Source organism: Chrysemys picta, chromosome 2, assembly GCF_011386835.1.
Source record: "Chrysemys picta bellii isolate R12L10 chromosome 2, ASM1138683v2, whole genome shotgun sequence".
In the NCBI taxonomy this organism is placed as follows: Eukaryota; Metazoa; Chordata; order Testudines; family Emydidae; genus Chrysemys; species Chrysemys picta.
Genome location: NC_088792.1, coordinates 121,100,333 through 121,123,582, shown reverse-complemented (window position 1 = coordinate 121,123,582; position 23,250 = coordinate 121,100,333). Strand labels below are relative to the sequence as shown.

The 23,250-nt window shown below is 43.5% G+C and overlaps 1 protein-coding gene across 5 annotated transcripts in view; it reads left to right on the top strand.

Annotated features, from left to right (window-relative positions):
* Nucleotides 1-23,250, top strand: part of CTNNAL1 (catenin alpha like 1) — a 144,014-nt gene that overhangs the window by 118,964 nt on the left and 1,800 nt on the right. For all 5 annotated transcript variants that reach the window (XM_065584130.1, XM_065584127.1, XM_065584128.1 and 2 more), the window contains 6 exons: nucleotides 14,856-14,906; nucleotides 15,010-15,164; nucleotides 18,493-18,541; nucleotides 20,105-20,161; nucleotides 20,324-20,443; nucleotides 23,130-23,213. In XM_065584130.1, the coding sequence (XP_065440202.1) occupies nucleotides 14,856-14,906; nucleotides 15,010-15,164; nucleotides 18,493-18,541; nucleotides 20,105-20,161; nucleotides 20,324-20,443; nucleotides 23,130-23,213 (516 nt within the window). The remainder of the gene's footprint in view (nucleotides 1-14,855; nucleotides 14,907-15,009; nucleotides 15,165-18,492; nucleotides 18,542-20,104; nucleotides 20,162-20,323; nucleotides 20,444-23,129; nucleotides 23,214-23,250) is intronic.

Genomic DNA, 23,250 nt, shown 5'->3' with positions numbered 1-23,250 from the left:
TCTTACTTTATTTTTACAAGATGTACCATAGTACATTTATTATTACAGTATCATGACTGCACTGTAATATATTGTAAAAATAGGTTTTGTAACCGGAAACCTCCGTACACTATTGTCTGAGCTAGTAACTCTTTTATTGAAGGAGAGATTGACTTGTTTGTGCATACTAGGAGGTGTCCACGCTAGCAAGGCTCTACTGTCTGTAAATAAAATTGTTTTTTCATTCAGACTTTATTATGTCATTTTTTATGTGCTAAATCAGTTTATTACTAATGCTGCACAATAGGTCAACAGATCAATCTACAGTATATAATACACTAGTTTCTGAAAATATCCATCTGCTGGTAAACCATCTAGTAAGTCCTGTTCGTATTACTGTGATATAGTCATAAAAATAACAAAATAACGTATTACATATTAGTCCTCTCATGGGGGAAGGGAAATGATAATATTATCTCCAACTTTCTCTTTCCCTGATCCCCTTTCTAAACCTGTAGCATTGAGGAGTTGGTGGTATGGCATAATCACCTGTTCTTCTTCAGCCTTCTTTGAATGGTTCTGCAGCAGTTTCAGAAGCAATACTTTAACTGTTGTTATACCTTTTCATTAAGGGTAAAGTACCTTAAAGATAAAATTGGTTCATTCTTGAGCCTACTTAAGGGCTTACTTGGGATTTAAGTGGTGCTATGCTGGGCCTTTTGCAAAGGAGTGAATGTCACCTTCTGGAAGAGTAGATAAGTTGATTAAGGAGAGAAGACTAGAATTTTTTTGGTTAACTGGTTCAGTGATTACTGATGTATAGTTTGTCCCCAGAAGAACTATCTATGTAGCCTTTGGTTTTGGGATATAAATCATACTGCTCGGCTGTCTTTGAAAGCTCTTGTTCATTTCCCTTTGATTCTCAGCTGGCATTATAGAGCAGAGCATTTCAGGAGGGAAAAAGAGTTGAGAGGTCAAGAAAGAGTAAGGAGGTTGCATTGTTGAGTATTGTGAAGATAAATTGACACTTTCCTGTTTATTTTTTTATTAGCATGGCCGTCCTTAGGATTTATGGGGCACTACACAGTATTATTAAGCTGGTGCCCCATACCCGACAGCAGCCTGGGCTCGCAGCCCAGTGGGGGGATGGGGGAGGCAGCAAAGGATACCGAGCTGCCCGGCCCACCTCACAGTGGTGGAGAGTCACAGTTCCCCGCAGAGACCCCCGTACCCTCTCCCTCACGCAGAATGCGCAGCACCAGCGCATTCGGCTCTCTAAATATGGCCCCTGCCTAAGGACACTGCAGCGCACGCTGGGTGTGCGGGAGCCGACTCACTCTTACCTGCTGTCATGGATGGTGGGTAAAGCTGCCGCTTGAGGTGGCTAGCTCCCCAGCCCACTCTTCTGCCTGTGGTCCCACCCATACTCCACCCTTGCTCTGCCCCAGGCCCTGCCCCTGCCGCGGCAGCGCTGTGAATTCTGAAGTGTAGCCACGGCCTAGATCTCCTCCGGAGGAAGAGTCACCAAGCTGGAGCAGCTAGCTGTGGGAGCCTGCAGGAAGGGTCAAAACAGGGATAGGAAGAGGCAGGAGGGTGGACACTAAGACCAGGGGTGCCCCAAATTTCCGGGTGCCCTATGCAGCCACCTATGCCTAAGGATGGCCCTGTTTACTAGCCAAAATCCTAGTTCCCTCTGAGGCAGCTTCATGTGTAAAAAGCTTGATATAGAAAGAAATTGAATAATTCTGGTTGGTTCCCCATTGCCGCCTCTGCACCCACACTGCTTGAGAACAAATACCAACAGGCAAAAGTGTAGTATAAAGAATAGGGAAGAAAAAAGTGTGTGTGGTTGGGGGAGGGGAAAAAGCACTTAAAAGGGGGATAAGGGGAGGCGGAGTATAGAAATTCTATAGAAAAGGAGGGAGATTGGGACAGATTCATAGCTGAAGTAGACCTGGTCGAACAGTTTCCTGTTGGAAAATGCTGATTTGACAAAAATAAAATATTTCACAGAAACACACTGAAACTGTCATGGGAAGTAGTCAGACATTTTGTTCTTCTTCAGGTGCTGGTCCCTATGTGTATTCCACATATGGGCACATGCACACCATCTGCCTGAGTCTGGAAATTCTAACCAGTATGCAGTAGTCATGCTTCAGACTGAGGACATAAGAGGCAATGTGGGCTAACGCCTCTCCAGTTCCTTCTGACCACTGCATGGCCTGAATTGGAATCCTTGTGTCCACAGATTTTTCCTGCTTTTATCCTTAGTAGTCTGCAAATAAATGTATAAATAATTTTTAAATTAGTAGAGTTAGTGTAAATAGTTATTTCCCTATACCAGAGACTTCCTCGTCCTGGTGTGGGACTATGCCGAGAGTCCCCGCATTCATGAACCGTGTCTCCTGTCCTTGCTCCTTCTCTGAGCGATGATCACCAAAGCGCTCTCTACAGCTTGGGTGAGATGCATATTGCTGTGAATTCTGAAGTGTAGCCAAGGCCTAGATCTCCTCCGGAGGAAGAGTGCAACATTTGTCACTCGTTTCCACCACAAACCTGCAAAGTTCATGAGCTTTGATTAAGGAAACATCTTAAGGAGAAGTCTGAGAGGCCTCACTCTGATCTGGGCCAGGGAGGCCACCTTGTACATCAGCCCCATTAGACGAGCAGCACTCCTTCAAGTACATACTTAGGAGTGGAGCCTACAGCAGCGAAGCCTAAGGTCTCTTCTGCCTGGGCTTCCCATGAGTGTAGGGAGCACTCACATGGTCGGAAGGACAGATCCTCATCCAAATCTGCCCATAAAAGAAGGGATTCCTCCCTGAACCCATTCAGGATGGGTGAGTCTTTGCGTATGGATCGTGTTGGTCCAGGACCGCAAAAGATCCCCAGGCTGGAGGGTAAAGCGCACAAGGAAAAGGATCTGTCAATACGTTGGTGGCACCAGCTCCAAAACACAAGGACTGACATCTGTTGGCTCCATCCAGAACTGCTGGACCTGGTTGTTCCTTGGTACCAGCCTGCCCTTCAAGGACTGCCCAACTTCCAGAATGTATTGGAACTATTGATCCTGACCATTAGAATGCCCTGAACAGCTGGTCATGTGGACACCTACGCTTTGCCTGGTCATCTTGAGAGACACATGTCACTGATGCAGTTAAGTCTTCTGTTGTAGCAAAGAACAATCCCCTCTCCAGCCCCTGGGCAAGAGCATCCACCCTCTAACCATTGGCCCGAGCAGTGCAGACAGAGTTCTTAGATTCGGATGAGTTGGACACCCTAGCTGGTTCATCTCCTCATAGAGAGCTGAGTCCTGATAAACAGTCAAAGAGCTCTGAATGCCATCCTCCCAAATATGACTTCCCAGGGACCATTGCTACCCGATGCCATGGAGTCCCCCTCCCGCTCCCCCACATACACATGGTTGATCCTTCCATTTGGCCTTATTGGGGCCCCTGGAAACTCTATGGTAGATGCCCTGGAGCTGTCCACGAATCCAACCACACTACTTCTACCTGGCGCCCACCAGATTCCTAAGAGTACAAGGAGGCGGACGTTGACCTGGGTCTGAAGTACCCAGGGGGGGAGGGATAGGTCAGTGGTTTGAGCATGCCAGCTGAGGATGGAGCCCAATTTCAGGCTTTCATAGAAGAGGGCAAGTTAGTGGCAAAAATTTCCCTTCAAGCTGCTGTGGACACTGCATCCAGAGGCTTGGCCACTGGCATAGTCACAACGCATGTGTCTTGGTTTCACTCCTCAGGAAGGTCCAGTACACCATGCAGGACTCGCCTTTTGACGAGTCAAATTTGTTTAGCAGGAAATCAGATGAAAGACTCAACATCAACTCCTATGCTTCTTGGGAATTTACACCCTGGTCCAGAGGAGAAAACACTAGAGGCAGGTGTATAAGCCAAGGCTACCCCCTCCACAGATGTTCTGCCATCAGCATCCAGCCAAATCCCTGTGTAAACAGAGGCTTCAGAGGTCTCTCTTTTTTCAGCCCCCCTCTACTACCAAAACCTCTATCCATTCCCAGCTACCCACTAAGGGATACTTTTGATACCTCAGTCAAAATCCACCCACCACTACTGATGCCACCCACATCTATCCCTCCCCTCCTTATCTTTGGGGGCTGCCTCTCACTTTGCACCCAAAATTGGGACTTTCTCTTGATAGTTGGGTATTAGAAATTATCCATCAAGCATACTCTGTAGAGCAGGGGTCTCAAACAGGCGGCCCACAAGCCCCCCCGCCAGTGTTTACCAGAGCGGCTCCGGCCAGACGTGCACCGGGAGCAGGGCATGCTCCCTGCCTGCCCTGCCCTGCGCAGCTCCAGGAAGAGGCTGGAACATGGGGAAGGGGGGGCGGAGGGGCTGTGTGTGGCTGTTGCTTCAGGCAGCGCCCCCAGCAGCTCCAATTGGCCGAGAACGGGGAACTGCGGCCAATGGGAGCTGCTGGAGGCGGTGCCTCAAGCAACAGAAACACACAGCCACTCCAGCCCCCCTTCCCCACGTTCCAGCCTCTTGCGGGGGCAGGGCAGGCAGGGAACCTGCCCTGCCCCCGGTACACGCCGGGCCAGATCCTGCCCCCCGAACCCGCTGCCCTGAGCCCCCTGCCGCACCCTGCACCCCGAACCCCTGCCATACCCTGCACCCCGACCCCCTGTCTCACGCCTTACCCTTCCTGCGTCCCAACCCACTGCCCTGAGCCCCATGCCGCACGCCTCCTGTGCCCCAACCTCCGCCGTACCCTGCACCCCTCCTGCACCCTGACCCCTGCCTTGATCCCCCTGCCGCACCCTGCACCCTGACCCCCTGCCACACCCCGCACTCCTCTTGCAGCCCAACCCACTGCCCTGATCCCCCTGCTGCACCCTGCACCCCTCTTGCATCCCAATCCCCTGCCCTGAGCCCCCTGCCACACCCTGCACCCTGACCCCTTGCTGTACCCCTCACCCCTCCTGCACCCCACATCCCAACTCCCTGCCCTGAGCCCCCACCACACCCCACACCCTTCCTGCACCCCCTGGGGGCAGGGAGGGGGCAGAGTTGGGGTGGGGATTTCGGGGAATGGGGGCAGGAAAGGGGTGGGAAGAGGTGGGGCAGGGGTGGGGCCTCATGGAAGGGGTGGGGCCTCATGGAAGGGGTGGAGTGGGGGCGGGGCCGAGGGTGGCGGGGGGGAGGTGTCAGTAATGCGGCCTTCGGGCCAATATACTAGTCCTCATGTGGCCCTCATGGTCATTTGAGTTTGAGACCCCTGCTGTAGAGTTTCCCTCCCTCCCTCCTCACAAAACCCTTCCTGGTCCCCCTTCAGGGACCATTCTCATGAGGTGTAGGAGGAGGGAGTCTACCTCCAAACAAGAGGTAATAGAACAAGTGCCACCTCAGTATCAAGGGAGAGGGTTCTATACCCCTTATTTTTTAGTCCCCCCAAAAGACGGAGGGTGGAGACACATTCTGGACCTTCAACAGCTGAGCACCTTTATTCGAAAGCCAAATTTAAGATGGTTAGACTAGCATCAATAATCCCCTCTCTACAGGAGGAAATGTGGTTTGTGGCAAGCAACATGAAGGATGCCTATTTCCATGTAGATATTCATCTGTCCCACAGAAAGTTCCTTTTGGTTTCGAGTGGGTCAGGAACATTTGCAGTTCAGAGACCTTCCCTTTGGACTAGCAACAGCACTCAAAGTATTTACAAAGGTCTTCTTTATGGTGGCAGCCAAAATGAAATGTCAGGGTTACACAGTTTTCCCATATCTCAGCGATTGGCTCGTAGTAGGTCATTGCATCCATGAGTTCAGATCAGCATCTTTGTTCTTTCTACATCTCCTAGAAGCGCTGGGTGTCTGTTTAAACAACGAAAAGTCTGCTTTAACACCCACACAGATGATAAACTTTATCAGAGTGACACTGGACTCCATTGCAACAAGAGCTTTCCTCCCCATAGAAAGATTTTAGTTAATGAGCAATCTGATAGCACTGATGACTCGCAGACCAAGGACTATGGTCAGGTTGTCCCTTTCTCTTCTAGTTCATGTGGCCTCCTGTACTTATGACACACCGTTCAGCAGGCTTCATCTACGCTGCCCACTGGCCTGGCTCTAGTCAGTCTACTCACCAGACCAGGATCACATCAACACCAGAGTGACTTTTCCCACCATGGTCAGCATCTCTCTTACCAGGAGATTGAACCTGGCACTTGGATTATCTGGGAGGCCAGACTGCACATTCATCTACTGGAACTGAGAGCAGTCCACCTGGCATGCAGGGCTTTTCTCCCGCTCATTCATTCACTTCATGTCCAAGTAATGTCAGACAACATCACCATGGTCTTACATAAACAAACAGGGTAGAGCAAGATGTCGTCCCCTTTTTGTAGGAGTCAGGCTTTGGAACTGGTGCATCACAAACCACAACAGTCCCAGCCACATACCTTCCAAATGCCCCAAACTCCCCAACAGATAACCTGAGCAGATACTTTTCTGCAAACCATGCATGGGAGATCTCAGCTCTATACTGAGCTAGATATTCACTCAGTGGGGAACAGCTCAATGGGATCTCTTCACGTCCCAAATGAACAGGAAGCTTCACTTGTACTTCTCCAGAGGAGCTATAGGTCACAGTCCCAGGGCAATGCTCTCCTGTTGTCATGGACAGACAATCTCAGATATGCCTTTCCTCCCATTCTCCTGTTACCACAGGTCTTAAGAAACATCCCTCAGGACAGGGCCAAAGTCATTCTTCTCATGCCCAGCTGGCCCAGATACTTTTGGTTCCTGTAGCTCCTGAGAATGTCAAGCCACCCTCCTGTTGGGATCTGCCCCTTCCTTATTCAGGAAGGGTGCAGAATCAGCCACCCCAATCCATACCCTCTCGACCTCATGGCCTAGTGTTTTGGATGGGCGTCAGAACGAGAACACTGTTGCTCAGCACCAGGCCAAGCTATTCTTACTCAAAGTAGGAAAGACTTAGAACCTGTACCTAGCTAAAAGGAGACGCTTGTCTACCTAGGCTCAGAATAAACCGCCGCTTCCAACTTCTGCAAATATCTTAGTTGTTTAAGATTATTTCCTGTTTTTAAAAAACTCAAGTCCTTCCATTAGCTCACCATTGGTCCATCTTGCAGGAGTCAGTGCCTTCGTGGCAGTGAGGTTTATGAAAGGCCTAGTCAGGACCTTTCTGCCAGTTGTAAAACTTACACCTGAATGTGACCTCAACCTCATCCTATTAGCACTCACCAGGCCACCATTTGAACACGTGGTAATATGCTCCATATCGCACCTGTCCATGAAAGTCATGTTTCTAGTTGCTATTTCCTCAACCAGAAGGGTGAGTGAGATGGGAGCCCTCCTGGCAGACCCACCGTATGCTGTTTTTCTCCCTTCACCTACATACTAAATTCTTCCTCAAGGTTATTTCTGAAATCCACATCAACCAAACTATCCGCTTACCCATTTTATTCCTGAAACCCCATGTTTCTGCTGAGGCGTGCCGACTTCATTCCCTCAACCTCAGACGCACCTTAGCGTTCTACCTGCAGAGGACCACATTTGTCAGAAAATCATTTAGGCTATTTCTTGCTATAGTGGAATGGACTCGAGGACAAGCTATATCCTCTCAGAGAATCTCCTAATGGAGTTCTGGTTACATCATCATGTGCTATGAATTAGCACATTTCCCTCTGCCTGAGGTAAGAGCACATTCCACAAGAGCATAAGCTGCCTTTACAACATCCCGGCAGGAAGTACCCATACTGGACATATGCAGAGCGGCTCCATTTACAAAACATTATGCGCTAGTTCAGGCATCCTCTCACCCTTCACCTCTCCTGTCTCAACACTCCTTGTCAATCACCCACGTGTGGAATACACATAGGTGCCGGCACTCAAAGAAGAAATGGAGGCTGTTTATCTGTAACTGGAAGTTCTTCGAGATGTGTGGTCCCTATCTGTACTCCACTACCCGCCCTCTGTCCCCTCTGCTTCAGATCCTCCTCGATTCACGATAGGAGGAGGAACTGGAGAGACTTCAGCCTGCGCTTCCTCTTACATGCTTGGTCTGGAGCATGAGGAGGACTACTGAGTATGCGTGGGCCAACGGACACGGCTTGTTAGACTTTCCGGACTGGGGTGTATGGCATGCGTGCACACTCACATGTGGAATACACTTAGGGACCACACATCTTGAACTTCCAGTTACAGGTAAGTAACCTCTATTTTTAACTTTTTTACTTTTGTTATCTTATTAATTGCAATATTAAAGTCAAAACATTTAAACTTTTAGATACATGACAAATTATAATAAATCAGAACGATGAAGTTGAAAGAAAATACTTTTGGAGTATTTCATTCCATGAAGAATTCTGAGATTTTGATGTTTCTGCCCAATTAAGGATGAAACCAAATTTCAAAATCTCAGAATTCCCACACAACAAACAGTTTTTTCAAGCAGCTGTAACCTGTACTAAAAGAGTATCACCACTACACACATGCTTCAGAAACCTGCCACCACCTATCCCTTTGCAACTAATTGTATCTGTGCTAATAGGAAGAAATTGTGATCAATAACAGCTAGGCAGATCTTTGTGAAACGTTAAGACTCCTACATAACTAAAACATAGGAAGTGGTATTTACAGGCAATGGAAATCCTGCATGGGAGACTCACATCTGAGAAGACTGCATCCTCCTTTAAGTAGCATGCTTGACCTGCATGTAGAGCATATTACTTGTGGCTTGTCTACACAGGGACACTCAGAAAAGTTAACACTAATTAAACAAAGGAGTGAAATGAAAGTGCATTAAACCGCTGTGTGGATGTTCTCATTCAGAAGTAAAGAGGCCTTAGTTCGCTTAAGCTAAAGCAAACTATGTTCACTTTACTTCTGAATGAGAAATAAGTTGTAACACATGTTGTACCTGAGGATGGGAGGCTGTCTGGGAAAGCAGTGACTCACAGAAGGACTTAGTCATCGCAGATAATCACCTCAACATTAGCAGTCAAAGCAGTGCTGTGGCAAAAGGGGCTAATGCAATCCTTGGATGTATAAAAAGTGGGGAATATCCACGAGAAGCATGGAAGGGATATTTCCGCTGTATACAGCAAGACCACTACTAGAACACTGTGTCCAGTTCTGGTGTCCATGCTTCAAGGAGGATATGAAAATACTAGAGAGAGTTCAAAGGAGGGACACACAATTGATCTAGGAGCTGGCAAACAGGCCTTATGACGCTAGTCAAGGAGCTCAATTTATCAAAGAGAAAGTTGAGTGGTGACTCGATCGTTGTGTCTAGGTACGTACACGTGCAAAAGTTATCTGATATCAGGAGGACTTTTCAACCTGGCTTACAAAGGCTTCACAAGATCCAGTGGCTGGAGATTAAATAAAGTCGACTTTGAAATAAGACATAGTTTCCTGGTTATGAGGGTAATTAAAAATTGGAACAGTTTACTAGGGAGGTGGTAGATCCACTGTTGCTCAGTGCTTTTAAGACAAGATTAGATCTCTCTTAAAAAATATATGCTGTAATACAGTGTCTGGGAGATATTCTATGACCTTTATGTGCAGAGGGTCAAGCTGGATGGTTGTGGAGGTCCCTTCTGGCCTTGAAATCTGTGAATCTGAATCCCCTTGCTCCTCCCCTTCCTTCAGGGGCCATGGGCAGAACAGGATTGCCTGCATTGCACTCTGCATATTCATAACACTTTCAGTTCTGTTAAGATAAGATAATCAAATCAGTCATCTGCAGGTGTCAGGAAATAATTAGGGCTGTCAATTAATCGCAGTTAACTCACTCGATTAACTCAGAAAAATGAATCGCAATTAAAAAAATTAATCGTGATTAATCACACTGTTAAACAATACACTACCAATTGAAATTTATTAAATATTTTGGATGTTTTTCTACATTTTCAAATATATTGATTTCTATTACAACACAGAATACAAAGTGTGCAGTGCTCACTTTATATTATTATTTTTTATTACAAATATTTGCACTGTTAAAAATAATCAACAAAAGGAATACTATTTTTCAATTAACCTCATACAAGTACACCTCTACCCCAGTATAACGCGACCCGATATAACACGAATTCGGATATAACGCGGTAAAGCAGTGCTCTGGGGGGGCAGGGCTGCGCACTCTGGTGGATCAAAGCAAGTTCAATATAACGTAGTTTCACCTATAACGCGGTAAGATTTTTTGGCTCCCGAGGACAGCGTTATATCAAGGTAGAGGTGTACTGTAGTTCAATTTCTTTATTCTGAAAGCATAACTTACAAATGCAGATTTTTTGTTGTTACATAACTGCTCTCAAAAACAAAACAATATAAAACTTTAGAGCCTACAAGTCCACTCAGTCCTACTTCTTGTTCAGCCAATCACTAAGACAAACAAGTTTGTTTACATTTACAGGAGATGCTGCTGCCTGCCTCTTATTTACAATGTCACCTGAAAGTGAGAACAGGTGTTCTCATGGCACTTCTGTAGCCAGTGTTGTGAGGTATTTAAGTGCCAAATACGCTAAACATTCGTATGCCCCTTCATGCTTCGGCCACCATTCCAGAGGGACATGCTTCCATGCTGATGATGCTCGTTAAAAAAATTGTGACTGAACTCCTTGTGGGAGAACTGTACGTCTTTGGCTCTGTTTTACCCGCATTCTGCCATATATTTCATGTTAAAGCAGTCTCAGATGATGACCAATCACATGTTCATTTTAAGAGCACTTTCACAGCAGATTTAACAAAAGGCAAAGAACATACCAATGTGAGATTTCTAAAAATAGCTACAGCACTTGACCCAAGATTTAAGAATCTGAAGTTCCTTCCAAAATCTGAGACGGACGAGGTGTGGAGCATGCTTTCAGAAGTTTTAAAAGAGCAACACTCAGACGCGGAAACTATAGAACCCGAACCACCACCACCAAAAAAAAAAAAATCAACCTTCTGCTGGTGGCATCTGATTCAGATGATGAAAATGAACATGCATCAGTCCATTCTCTGGATCGTTATCAAGCAGAACCCATCATCACCATGGACGCATGTCCTATGGAGTGGTGGTTAAAGATGAAGGGACATATGAATCTTTAGCACATCTGGCACGTAAATATCTTTCGACGCCGGCTACAACAGTGCCATGCGAACGCCTGTTCTCACTTTCAGGTGACATTGTACACAAGAAGCGGGCAGCATTATCTCCTGTAAATTGTAACCAACTTTGGTTGTCGGAGCGATTGGTTGAAAAAGAAGTAGGACTGAGTGGACTTGTGGGCTTTAAAGTTTTTTACATTGTTTTATTTTTCAATGCAGTTATTTTTTGTACATAATTCTACAGTACTTGTATGAGGTGAATTGAAAAATACTATTTCTTTTGTTTTTTACAGTGCAAATATTTGTAATCAAAAATAAATATAAAGTTAGCACTATACACTTTGTATTCTGTGTTGTAATTTAAATCAATGTATTTGAAAATGTAGAAAACATCCAAAAATATTTTAATAAATGGTATTCCATTATTGTTTAACAATGCGATTAATTGAGATTCATTTTTTTAATCGTGCGATTGAATGCAATTCATTCTTTTAATCGTTTGACAGCCCTAGAAATAATGTTTTTCCCTGATGCACAATTGGTTAGGTGTATTCTTGGTTTTTTCACCTTTCTTAGAAGCGTCAGAGATTGTCCATGGCTGGAAATGGGACACCAGATGGGTTGGATCAGTGGTACAGAGAATCCTCTTTCTAGATGCCTGACTGATGTGTCTAGCTCAAATGCTCAGGATCATACTTATTTGCCATAGTTGGGGTCAGGAAGGACTTTTTACCCAAGGTCAGATTGCCAGGGACACTGGGTTTTGGTTTGCGTTTTTTGCCTCCCTTTGCAGCATAGAGCATGGTTTGCTTGCTGGGATCATGTTGACATTTCTCACCTAATGAATTCCTTGCCTTTACAGGGGTCTCAAGCATTGGTGGCACATTGGTCTCTCCTGTTCTTTCTAAGGCACATAGGTTAGCCTCCTGAAGATTGAATGCTTTAATTAGACTAAAGTCTTTGGGCTTAATAAAGGGGTATCTGGGTGAAAATGAATGGACTGTGATGTACAGGAGGTCAGACAAGAAGATCTAATGTTTCCTCTGGCCTTAAACTCTATGAAACAATGTAATTTAACTTCACACCTTTACATTGTAATAACTTTCCTGAGTCTCAATGTGTAGATAAGCCCTTATAGATCAGACAGTGTCTGTAGAGCAGTGGTAGGCAACCTGTGGACCGTGGGCCGCACACTGCCCATCAGGGTAATCAGCTGGCGGGCCACGAGACAGTTTGTTTACATTGACTGTCCGCAGGCATGGGCGCCCGCAGCTTCCAGTGGCCGCAGTTTGCCATTCCCGGCCAATGGGAGCCACAGAAAGTGGCGAGAGCTGCAGGGACGTGCTGGCTGCCACTTCCCACAGCTGCCATTGGCCGGGAAGGTGAACCGCGGCCACTGGGAGCTGCGAGCAGCCATGCCTGTGGACAGTCAATGTAAACAAACTGTCTCGCGGTCTGCCAGCGAATTACTCTGATGGGCTGCGTGCAGCCCGCAGGCCACAGGTTGCCCACCACTGCTGTAAAGGGAGAAATCAGTGTTGAGCAACTTTCCTGACACCAAAGCCACGCCGCTTTGCTATTATCTGATGAAGATACTTTTTCTTTTATGCACTTATGGATGGGATATTGGGACCCAAATCTACACAAATGCATGAACGCTTTTGTGCGCGCTTGACATAGATATGCAGAGATCTCTGTGTGCTCAACCTTGGATGATGGGCTGGGTCCCCAAAGGTGGTACTTCAGCAAGGTTACTGAAGCCAGCAAAATCCTCAATGAGGAACAGTAACAGGAAATGAAAGTCATTCTTAATTGTTAGTATTGCTATTCAATGTAATATTCTCCTATTTGCACATTTGTGTCAATTGTCTTTAAGATAACATATTTATTGGGAGAAGGCAGCCTGTTCTGTTATGTGGTGCCATAAATACATCATCATACAGTAAGGGATCTCTATACTACCATAACCATGTCAGGGAAGAATTCAATTTGCAGAACTATGGTCCCTTTTAGAGTTAAAACATGGTTCTGTCTTTAATATAGGTAATGCTTAACTGTGTGTGATCTGTGTTTTTGAACTGTGCTACAACCTAGGACACAGCAAAGCAGTAGCATGGTTAAAAACTCCATGCATCTGAAGAAGTGGGGTTTTTACCCATGAAAGCTTATGCCCAAATAAATCTGTTAGTGTTTAAGGTGCCACCGGACTTCTCGTTGTTTTTGTGGATACAGACTAACACGGCTACCCCTCTGATACATGGTTAAAGGGCACAGTTAAAATGTATTCCTTGGCTCCAGCCGCATAAGTCTGCCTGCTGCTTATTGGCAGCTTCCAGATACTGGCAACTTTTTGCTGTGAACCAAGAGGTTGATAAGAAGCAGTATCCACTGTACATATAAAATATATTACACAAAACAAACTTAAATGACATTCAGTACTACGAATGTGTAAATTCTTTGGTGGATCATTTGGTGCCAGTGCAATTTTCCCCCCCATTTCTAGTACATATGCAGAATTAGATCAATTCTTTATAACTGTATTTTGGATAGACAATCATAGTTTATAATAAGCCTTTGGGAACTTTGGCAGGAACTTCCATGAAAGTTAAATAACAGTGAGTGGCCAATTGTGGCAGGAGATCAGTAATAGAATTCCATTAGTGCCTAGAAACCGCAAGCAGGATTGAGGCTGCATTGTGCCTAGGTGCTTTACAACAGTGGTTCTCAACTAGGGGTACACCTACCCCTGGGGGTACGCAGAGCTCTGCCAGGGGATACGTCAACTCGTCTAGATCAGTATTTCTCAACCTGGTGGATGCGGGAAGGGTTTAGGAGGGTCACAAGTGCAGGGCCAGTCTCAGAGGGTGGCAAACAAGACAATTGCCTGGGTCCCCATGCCACAGGAGGCCCCCTGAAGCTAAGTTACATGCCTCAGCCCCAGGTGGTGGGGTTCGGGCTTGAGGCTCCTGAAAGAGGCACAGCAGTCTGGAAAGGTTTAGAACCATTGGTTTACAAAACACAGACAGATTCTGATATTACATTGAAGAGCAGCTTAATTCATGATTGCCTTGAAGTCGGTAGGACCAGCCATGGAGTCAGGTGTTGCTCAACCTGAGCGAGGGTATCCTTATCTGGCCCATAGTAAGACATTTATAAAAGAGAGCAAATCCATGGAATGAGAAAAGCAGCAGCTCCACTGAATGTTCCTGTGTTGGCCTCCAGCCATTACAGTCAATAAGGATCTGAGTGGCACAGGAGGAGGAGCAGCAGCCACTGGAAGCAGTGTGCCCCTCCTGGGTTTGTGTGGCTTTCAGTTTGGAGACCTGCCAAAGAGCTGATGATGAGTCAACCAGTAGGTAGCTCTTTTCTATAGCTTCAAAATCACCCCTGAGAGGCGATATAAAAAGGATGCAGCTATCCGCAAGGACTACTTGGCTTGTGAGCGGGTCATGCTGCCATGCAGGAGGGGGGCTTTGGGGTCTGGGTGAAACTTTGGAAGTCTAAGGGGCAGAACCTCCTCGCTTTTCCTTGGATACAAATCTCACTCCACATTCCACAAGGAATGTTTCAGAAGAAACCCCAAGTAGGAAAGAGTTTCCCATTCCTTACACAGAAAAATCTCTCATATGGAGCATGTAGGCCTCTGTCTTAGTTACTAAAATCCTATTCTGCAAAGTAATTATAAAGATGACCTTATATTTTACTCCGTGACTTGTTACTAAATTGACTGCCTATACCTTTTATAAATTTTTTTCTTCAAATTATTTTTTGTTTGAAACAGAAGCATAATGCAAATCTGAAAGCATTAAAGCCAGACAGACTTGATACTGAGGTAAGATGCTTCCCTCTATTTAGTATTGAACCTTTTAATTATTTGTTAATTTGTATAAAGAATGTAGTGAGTGGAAAAAATGCAGTAAGTTTATCATGTACAGGAACAAGCAAAACTTGGAAAACTTGGATTAGAACTGCATTTGCTCACATCTGATGTAGACTCTGAGACTGAGAAATGGGAGGACCAGGAGAATGAGATTGTGCGCCATGGACAAAGTATATCCAGCATGGCCCACTCCATGTACTTATTTACCAGGTAATTACTCTGAATACAGTTTAAAAAGAAAAAAAGTATTTGTAGAACTTAAGGAACCAGACAGTTTTTCGCTTTATCAAGAAAGCAGAACATTATAGGGACCTATAATTGAGTTTCATCCATATGCCTCCTGATTTTATATTCTAGTGTATAATACTTCATCAATAAACAGCTTGGTAAGCTTTTCTAAGTGCTGGACATGATTTTGTTGGCAAGCAGCTGTTTTTAGGACCTTCTATGAAAGATTTATTTTTTTTAAAGAAACATACACTGAAATTTTCAAAGCTGACCAAGAGAGTTAGTCACACAACTCCCATTTGAAAGGCAAACAGTAATTGTGGGACTAACTCCCTTCGTCAGCTTTGAAAACGTCAATGCTTATGTTTAAAAAAAAAAAGACATTATTCAAATGTAATTTTTAAAAAACAAAAAAGTCACATGTTAAGGTTAATCCTTCTTTAACTTAGAAAAAAAAAAGCAGCTACATTCTGTTTTTCAAAATTGTGAAAGCTGCAATTAAGGTTGCAGCAGGGCTTTCATAAGAACCTCATATTCCAATGTTTGTAACTGCCTGAAAAAAATTCATTTTGCACTGAGATGTCTCAGTCTAGATGTGATTTTTTTCATTTTGATTTTTAGTATGAGAAAAAACCCTTGCAGCTATTAAAATTATTGAAGAATGAAAAAACTACTACTTCAGCATCTAATGACATTTTGCTCATCAATAAACACAAATGACAGAAAAATCCCTTCAGGCTTTACATTTAAATATCACTTAATATGTAATCATCTCCCCCACTTGGGCGGGAGAAAAAGATTGGCGTTAGACTGAAAAAATCTGAAAGATCATAACTAACAGAAAATGACAACTTGTTAGGATATTGAAAATATACATTTTGTACAGTGTGGGCAAGTTAACATTTTGAGAACCTTTTAATATTTGCCTTCCCTGACTTTGGTTAAATGTGTAGCTTTAATGTTAATTATTGGGGGTTTTATCTAAATAATAAAATATTTACTTGAAGCAAATCAAATTGAAACAAAGGAAATTAAAACAAATAGTAAAAGATTAACTATATAAATAAATAGAGAACAAGAAAAGATGTAGAGCCACTATGCTGTGAGGATGGGGTAGAGATCAGGGATAATGAAACTAAATGTATACTTTGCCTTAATTTTCAGTAAGGATTACAATGCAGATCTTGGGGGTTATTGCCCCTTTTCTATCTGAGGGTCTAATAAAATTTCAGGGATCTTGGAGATGTTCCAGTTGGCATTAGAAATTGATGGTCTGGTATTTTCTTTGATGAAAACTTGTTTATTTACAAGGAATGTACAAAGTCCTGCTTCTCTGAATGCAGGAGGCATTTCTTAGCTTACAGCCCCAAGCCTCTTTAGCCAACACCAGACCCAAAAGCGCTCTTGCTAGCTTTTTTCTCTGGTCACACTGTAATCTGCAACTGTTTGTCTTATCTTACTTTTTGCATCTGCCTCTCTCTGTGTTCTGTTTATTCTCAGTATCTGTGTTCTGCCCAAACACATGCCCACACCTACATATCTCAGCAAAAGCCTTCAGCCCACTTAGTGCAAACTCCTGCGTGGGTTCACAACCTCCTTTTGTTTTAGGTGGGAGGGGACTTCTGATTAACAGTGACATTACTTGAAAGGCATGTCCATACCCAGGGTATGTCTACACTGAACAGTTGTCGCCAAAACTTTTGTCTTTCGCGGGTACTTTAAAAAAAAAAAAACGCAAAAAACAAAAGTTTTGCCGACGCAAGCGGCAGTGTGAACGCGGCTTTGTCGGCAGGAGCACTCCCCTGCTGACAAAGCTTATGCCGCTCACGGGGCTGGAAGTATTTTGTCGGCAAAAGTGCCAACAAAATACTGCAAAAGAGCATTCACACTCGCTGACTTTTAGCGACAAGGCTGTGTCGACACAGCCTTGTCGCTAAAAGCTGCATAGTGTAGACAAGCCCCCAGTCTCAAAGAGGTTTGTGATTAGAGCAGTCACTGGTGCCTCTCACCATAATAGGGCAAAAAGCATGACGGCTAATGGGAAGGAATGTATAGAAATAGAAATGATTACATCCACGGTGAAAGCCAAACCCAAAGAGCTTAATGCATTCAGGGTAGCAGGACATAATTTCTATCCCAGAATACTAAAAGAACTGACACATGAAATTGCAAGTCCAGTAGCAAGGATTTTTAATCTGTCCAATCAGGGATGGTACCATATGACTGGAGAATATCAGACATAGTACCTATATTTAAGAAAGAGAAAAAGTTATCCGGACAACTACAGACTCATTAATCTGACCCCAATAGTATGTAAGACCTCAGAACAAGACACGGGGTAAATGGAAAATGGGTTTACCAAAGGTAAACTAATATAGTATGTTTTTTTTTTATAAGAACTGATTGTTGGTGTTTTGTTTTGGATTCTTTTTAGACCAGAGAAATGTTAGATCTAATCTATCTGGACCTCACTCAACCATTTGATACAGTACCACAGGGGAAATTATTAGTTAAACTGGAGAAGACAGGGATTAGTTTAAGAACAATGGGTGTGATTGACTGGCTGTAGTGGAAATGTCAATAGGTTGTGCTGAAATTGGAACTATCTGGCTGGCAAGGAGGTTACTAGTGGAGTTCAAGGTTTGCTCTGGGGACATTGGCACAGAAAGGAGGATGCTCATAAAATCTGATGACACAAAGTTGGGAGGCATCAATCCAGAGGAGCATAGGAATATTACAGAGGAAGAAGAGGATGACCTTGAGGACTGGAGTAATAGAGATGAGATGAGATTTAATAGTGCAAAGTACAAGGTCAAGCACTTAGGGATTTATAACAAGAATTTCTGCTATATGCTGAGGGATATAGATCAGGGAGGTAAACACCAGGAAGGGTGAAGAACTTTTAAAGCTAAAGGACAATGTTGGCACAGGAAAAAATAAATATAAACTGTCCGTGAATAAATTTGAGCTGGAATTTAGAAAGTTTCTGACCATTATAGAAGTGAGGTTCTGGAACAGTTTCACAATAGGAGTAGCGGAGGCAAACAACCTAATAGGTTTTAAGATGGAACTGGATCATTTGTGAAATGGATTAGATAATGGGGGGTTGCCTCTGATAGCAGGGGACTGAACTCTGTGACCTTGGATGTTCCTTCCAGTCCTCTGTTCAGATAAGCAGACTGGCTATATATAATGGCTACATTTGGCAAAGTTCTAGGAGGAGAAAAAGCATGTAAACCATATTATGTAAAAAACAAGGGAACAGACTAAGCGATCACCAGCTGTACATGATATTTATTGTCTCTTTCAGAGGAGAAGGGCTGCTGAAGACTACCCAGGATTTATTTCACCAAGCAGAGGTAATTTATATTGAGGAAACAGGGATTAGTAAACTATCTAAGATGCTGTTAATGGCCAGTTTGTGTTATTCTTCTATTTGAATTACAGAGCAATTTAAAGTTCTGCAGTTGGGGTCTTTAGCATTAAAAATTCCCAGACATCCCATAACTAAGGTAGAATTTTTCCTGAAAGCCAGCATACCTGCATTCAAGGAATTCGTTTGAGGGGCTACTATTAAAATATTAAGACCGTGTTCATCAAGCTTTGACGTTCTATAATTTGGATATTACTTTGAGAAAGGTGTAAGGGACTCTTGTTTATTGACTATTAATAGTCTGAGATACCAGATTAATCTCAAGGAGGCATGGGGGAGACTGTACTGCTCCTTAAAAGGCCCCTTCACTTTCTGCAGGCTCAGGAACAGATTTCTCTGCTGTGTGACACTCAGCTCAGTTGTAACTGATGTTCCATCCTTCCCTGGGCAGCATGCAGCCTTCTTTTGAGCAGGAGGAAGGGGGAAAGCAAAAGAATTTAAATAAGAGAAAAGACCAGAAGGAATGCAAGAGAATATAGCATAAAATGACACGGGATAGAAAATGAATTTTGGAGATGGGGGATGAGTGGGTAGTAGTGGCAACTCTCAGGGCAACACATGGGAACACAGGAGCACCAGGAGGCATCCATTTACCATATCCTTGCAAGGGACTTCAACAAAGAAAATTTGGGAACCACTGAATTAAAATGAAACCTCATCACTCTGCATCCATGTTCTGAATCTTTGCAGGGAAAGCAATTTTTTTTATCTGAGAAAATGTCATTTGTATTGTGTAATTTCAAAATTGCCTAAAAAATGCAGGCAGATGTATATAACTTTAAATGTTTCCAGAGCATGGCAAAGAAATATTTCCCTCTGCCTTTAACTTTCTAGCACATCACTTTGTTGTACTACTAAGTAGTAGTCTGTTGCAATGGTTCTCAACCAGGTGTATGTGTATCCCTGCGGGTACATCAATTCATCTAGATATTTACCTAGTTTTACAACAGGCTGCATAAAAAGCACTAGCGAAGTCAGTACAAACTAAAATTTCACCCAATGATTTGTGTATAGTACTCTATACTGTAGCCTGAAATGTCAGTACAATATTTATATCCAATTGATTTATTTTATAATTATATAGTGAAAATAAGCATTTTTTTCATTAATAGTGTGCTGTGATACTCTTGTATTTTTGTGTCTGATTTTGTAAGCAAGTACACCCCTACCTCAATATAACGCGACCCGCTATAACGCGGTAAAGCAGTGCTCGGGGGGGGGGGGGGGGCTGCGCACTCCGGTGGATCAAAGCAAGTTCAATATAACGCAGTTTCACCTATAACATGGTAAGATTTTTTGGCTCCCGAGGACAGTGTTATATTGAGGTAGAGGTGTAGTTTAAGTGAGGTGAAACTTGGAGGTATGCAAGACAAATCAGACTCCTGAAAGGGGCCTGGAAAGGTTGAGAGCCACTGGTCTATTGTTCTTGAACTATCCAATGTATTTGCAAAATAAACAAACAACTCTGAATAACTTTTTTCTGTGTCAGGTTTTTGCTACAGAGGGCATAAAGCTTGCTTCAGTTCTCACTGCCTTTTCTAATCAGGTAATGTATGACTAATAAATGGTAAAAGTGATTATTTACTTCCCCACTTTATTACACTTACGTTTGCCTGGAAGCTTGGGGTCACTGGTTTTCCTTGTAACTTACATATATGTTCTGTGATTGTAACACTGAATGGTTTTAACGTCTTAAAATGTATTTCAGCTAGAAGACGATGACAAACCTTTGCTTTTGTTCGAGATTGACAAGCTGATCCCTGTGTGCCAGCAGCTTCAGATAACAGCTAAAACCACTGTTCAGGGGAAAAATGCTACTTTTGCAAAGGTAAGATTTAAAAAGAAAAATACAAATGTTCTAGGCCTGGGAAAAGCATCCAAGCCTTGTTTTGAAATCTCATTTATTTGCCTACTTCAGCTGTTCGCACAAAAAACAGAACTGCTGATTTAAATCTGGTCCATTCTAGTAGGGTTTTTTTTATCACAAAACAGTCATGAGTGCTGATGAGAATGCAGAACTTTGTGATCCCCCACACAAGGATATGAGCTCTGGCCCACTAATTCCTCAGTTGTGCTGTCTTGCCCAGAATGAACATTCTTATATTCAGTTTTTCAACAACACGGTGGCCTTAAGGCCTCACCCTAAGTTTTTGTCTGAAGTGGTGTCACAATTCCATCTTAAGTTTACTTATCTGTGTTTTTCTCCAACTCTCGTTCAAATGCAGATTGCGTCTTCATTCATTGGATGTTTTATTCATTGGCATTTTACTTGGAAAGAATTAAGCCAGTTCCTTGAACTACTACTTGAAGAAAAGACTGTTACATACCTGTATGGTAACTGCTGCTGTTGGAGATGTAGGTGCAGACAGGTACTCCACAACTCACCCTCCATCCCCTCTGTATTGGAGTCTCAATTCTGATGCTCAGTACAAAGGGACCGAGGGGTGTTGGGGCAGTGCTGCTCTTAACTAGCCAGAGGAGGGACTAAGGGGCCAGAGGGCATGAGCACCACCCCCATGGGTACTGCTTGGCAAAGTTCTCTGGTTTGCTGCACCCACACCTCAAACAGTTATCGTACAGGTAGGTAACAGTTTTTCAGACAAACCAGGATCTAAGTGTTCATAAATGCCCCCACCCACTTAAGGGGGAAGAGATGCAGAGTATCTTTCTCCACACTATACTGAAAAGTCTTTTGCTTTTGTTCATGGCGAGGGTGAACATCTGTCTTGTTGTAAAGTTTCTTTTTTTTAACCTTTAAGTGATTTTGACTGTCATTGCATCTGTTGGTTTCCCATTCAAAGTCTTATTATTGGGCAAGGCTAAAATCTTGGGCCTGCACTGCATCACTGGGCAGACAGGGAGGGGTAATAACACTCTCTTTGCCCAAATGGGCTCCCATTGAGACATTCTGGTGACTAAACTTTACTTTTCAGTCCAAGTCCTTGAAGCATACTTTCAATATAAATACAGTGTTCCTTAAATGTATACATCTCACAGTGACTGAGTTGACAAATTAGGAGCTTTCTGTAGACATCTCACATGATATCTTTTATGGATAAATACCCTGCAAGATGTGTATTTGGTGTAACATACATGGTCTTTCATGAGGACAGAGTCACTGTCAGCCAAGTTTCTGCCTAAGGTGGTTTCCAACTTTCACATTAGTCAATTAATCTCCCAGTTTTCTTCCCTAAACTACACTCTACCCTGGCTGAAATGAAGCTTCAAACATTAGAAGTTGTAAGAGCACTGGCTTCATCATATCTAAACAAAACAATGTTCAGGTATATGACCAGAAGAGCTCTGTGCAGCTCAAAAGCTTCTCTCTCTGCCCAACAGAAGTTGGTCCAGTAAAAGATAATATGCACCTTGTCTCTGACACTTTTGGCATTTGCTGAAAAGGTTAAGGCACAATTCATGTCATTCCAGAAACAGTTTCTAAGTAGATCTCTGACTGTTAGGACTTTTTGTGATGTGGCTAAGATGTACCTGGACCTATTGGGGTTCATTCCACCAGGGCTCAAGCTGCCTGCTTAGGTAATACCTGGTTATCTGATATGCAAAGCAGCAATATGAAGCTCAGTCCACAAATTTTCCACTCATTGTTCCTGGTGAAAGCTTTCATGTTGGATGCTAGTTTTGGCAGGGCCGTCCTACAAACACTGTTCAAGTAGGCTTCTGCTCACCTACCTGCTGGATAACTGCCTGTTGATTACCAAGCATAGAATTTGTGTAGAAAATCATTTGCAGAAAGAGTGGTTACTTACAATTCCTGTGCATCTTTGAGATGTGTTATCCACACAGATTCCATGTTCTGTCCACTTTTCCCCACTCTTTGTCGTGGGCTATGGGAACCAAGAAGGCACAGGCATGGTCCAAATGGACACTGCTATTCAAAAGAATCCAATGTCAGGCATAAGTGTGCCAACAATGGAAGTCGTGTGGACAACACATTTAGAAGTATCCACAGCTATGTACCTGTTCTTTCATGCTCTCAGAAAGAGAACAGATAGTGACATAGAACTGCAGTCTTGGTGTTCAGTGCATACCCTTACCAGTTGTTAAAGACAGATGCTAATGTGGAATTACTGAAAACTGCTGTCACCTTAAATTCCATCCTTCAAGTGTTAAGAAAAATCCAGATGAGGAATTCAAGAGAGCTAGGTATATCCTGGATGGTTCTGAATTCTGATTGGTCCTTTCTTGTTTTGTGAAAGAAGGTAAAACCTCTACCTCCATAGATTGGATTGTCAGATCCCTCTTACAAATAAATTATTCTTCCGTAGGATGTAGAAGACAACTAACCCTTCATTTTCCAATACAGAACAGGGAAAATGTCAACGGACAAATACTATTAATAATTCAAGCTGAGTCCGTGTGTGTCACACAGATGCATTTCATAAGTGTGAAGAGACTGTTCTTCAATTTTAAAAAAGAAGAATCAGTTCATATTTTAAAGGGTCAGCATGTGATATTCTCATCTGATTATGATTTTTACATTAATTCTGTTTTAGGTTGACACATGCATTCGGAAAACAAAAGGTGTGATGACCATTTTATCCCAAGTTCTCCCACTCAGCTGCAAGCTACTGAAAAAGGTGAGTTAATGATCCATTTGCAGCAATGAGGACAAAT